This window comes from Musca vetustissima, unplaced genomic scaffold, assembly GCF_032173495.1.
Source record: "Musca vetustissima isolate MV318-11 ecotype Yass unplaced genomic scaffold, APGP_CSIRO_Mvet_v1 utg258021, whole genome shotgun sequence".
Lineage (NCBI taxonomy): Eukaryota > Metazoa > Arthropoda > Insecta > Diptera > Muscidae > Musca > Musca vetustissima.
Genome location: NW_026877541.1, coordinates 20,599 through 21,979, shown reverse-complemented (window position 1 = coordinate 21,979; position 1,381 = coordinate 20,599). Strand labels below are relative to the sequence as shown.

The 1,381-nt window shown below is 37.4% G+C and overlaps 1 protein-coding gene across 1 annotated transcript; it reads left to right on the top strand.

Moving 5' to 3' along the window:
* The first annotated feature begins 6 nt into the window (after positions 1–6).
* Positions 7–515, top strand: LOC133322148 (protein Wnt-2-like). Its single transcript, XM_061531194.1, has 2 exons — positions 7–125; positions 214–515. Exons 1-2 carry the CDS (start codon positions 52–54, stop codon positions 506–508), a joined length of 369 nt encoding a protein of 122 aa, XP_061387178.1. The 5' UTR covers positions 7–51; the 3' UTR covers positions 509–515.
* The last annotated feature ends 866 nt before the right edge of the window (positions 516–1,381 follow it).

Below are 1,381 nucleotides of genomic sequence, written 5' to 3'. Positions count from 1 at the left end.
AAGACCTGTTGGAAGAGTTTACCCTCGTTTCGTGTGGTGGGCGATGTACTAATGAAGAAATACAATAAAGCCAAAATTGTTCAAGCCGCCAAAGGCAAAAATGGACTGAAACTAGTTTTAAGCAAGTGAGTTGCTCACATTCGTAGTTCATTTTTTTTAATAATTTGTGGTAACTAATTTAAAACTTAAAATTTTGTTTTTTTCTTTCTTTAGAAAAAATCGTGCCGGCAAGGTGATGAACTATCCCAAACGCATGGATTTGGTCTATCTGCAAACATCGCCCAATTACTGTGAACGCAATGTGCAGGAGGGCGTTTTGGGCACTCAGGGCCGTGTCTGCAATCGCACCTTGCATGGTTTCCAAAGCTGTGATCTGCTCTGCTGTGAGCGTGGCTATAATACCCAACAAATACGACGCACCACCCAGTGTCGCTGTCAGTTTAAATGGTGCTGTCAGGTGCAATGTGATGTCTGTGAGGAGAACTATGAAGAGTTTACTTGTAAATAATATTTAACTAAGAAAAAACGAAAAACAAAAACAAAAAATGTGAAAAAGGAAGTCGAGGAGGATGAGAAGAAAACTTAAATCTCATTAAGATTGCTTGAGGTTAATTGCTGGGCTGCAACAATTTGATACACGCAAAGAGGAGGAATGTGTAAATGACACTATGCAACAGAAAATTTATATGTTTGATGATTCAGAAATTCGATGTAAATGATAAAAAAGTGAAAAAGCGTTAAGTTCGGCCGGGCCGATCTTTGGATACCCTCCACCATAGATATATTGACAGCTACTAGAAATGAAAATATAGGGAACATACCAAAAAGTGGACCTATACCGACATGTCTAAAAATGGATTATGTAAACCATAATGTAAACCCTAATACAAATTTCAAAAATTTGTAATTGATAATTCAAATTCGAAGATGGGGAATATTGGTCCACTCTTCTGGAACCTCCAATCAGGGGCTAGGTCTAAATGCGGCTATAGTTCATTATCGAACCTTACGTAAATTTTTGGTAGGGAGATTTGTTACCATATACGACTACAAAATACCAAATTGCAGCAAATTCGGTTAAAAACGCGCTCAAGAACCCCAAAATACCGAAAATTGGGGGTACCCTTATATGGGGGATATCCGAAAAAATTAACCTATATTTATAATTTTTTGTGGAGAGATTTGGTACCTATTAAGAACCCAAGGCATTAAATTTCAGCGTATTCGGTTGAAAAACGCGCTCAAGAACCCCAATTGGCCTATATTTATAATTTGAAATACAAAATTACTGCAAATTCGGTGGAAAAATTCGATCAAAACCCCCAAAATACTGAAAATTTGGAGGTACCGTTATATGGGGTCTACCAGAAAAAAGTGGACA

Coding starts and splice junctions, on each gene's coding strand:
- LOC133322148 (XM_061531194.1), top strand. CDS start 52: ATGAAGAAATACAATAAAGCCAAAATTGTTCAAGCCGCCAAAGGCAAA. Junction 126..213: donor CTGAAACTAGTTTTAAGCAA/GTGAGTTGCTCA, acceptor TTCTTTCTTTAG/AAAAAATCGTGCCGGCAAGG.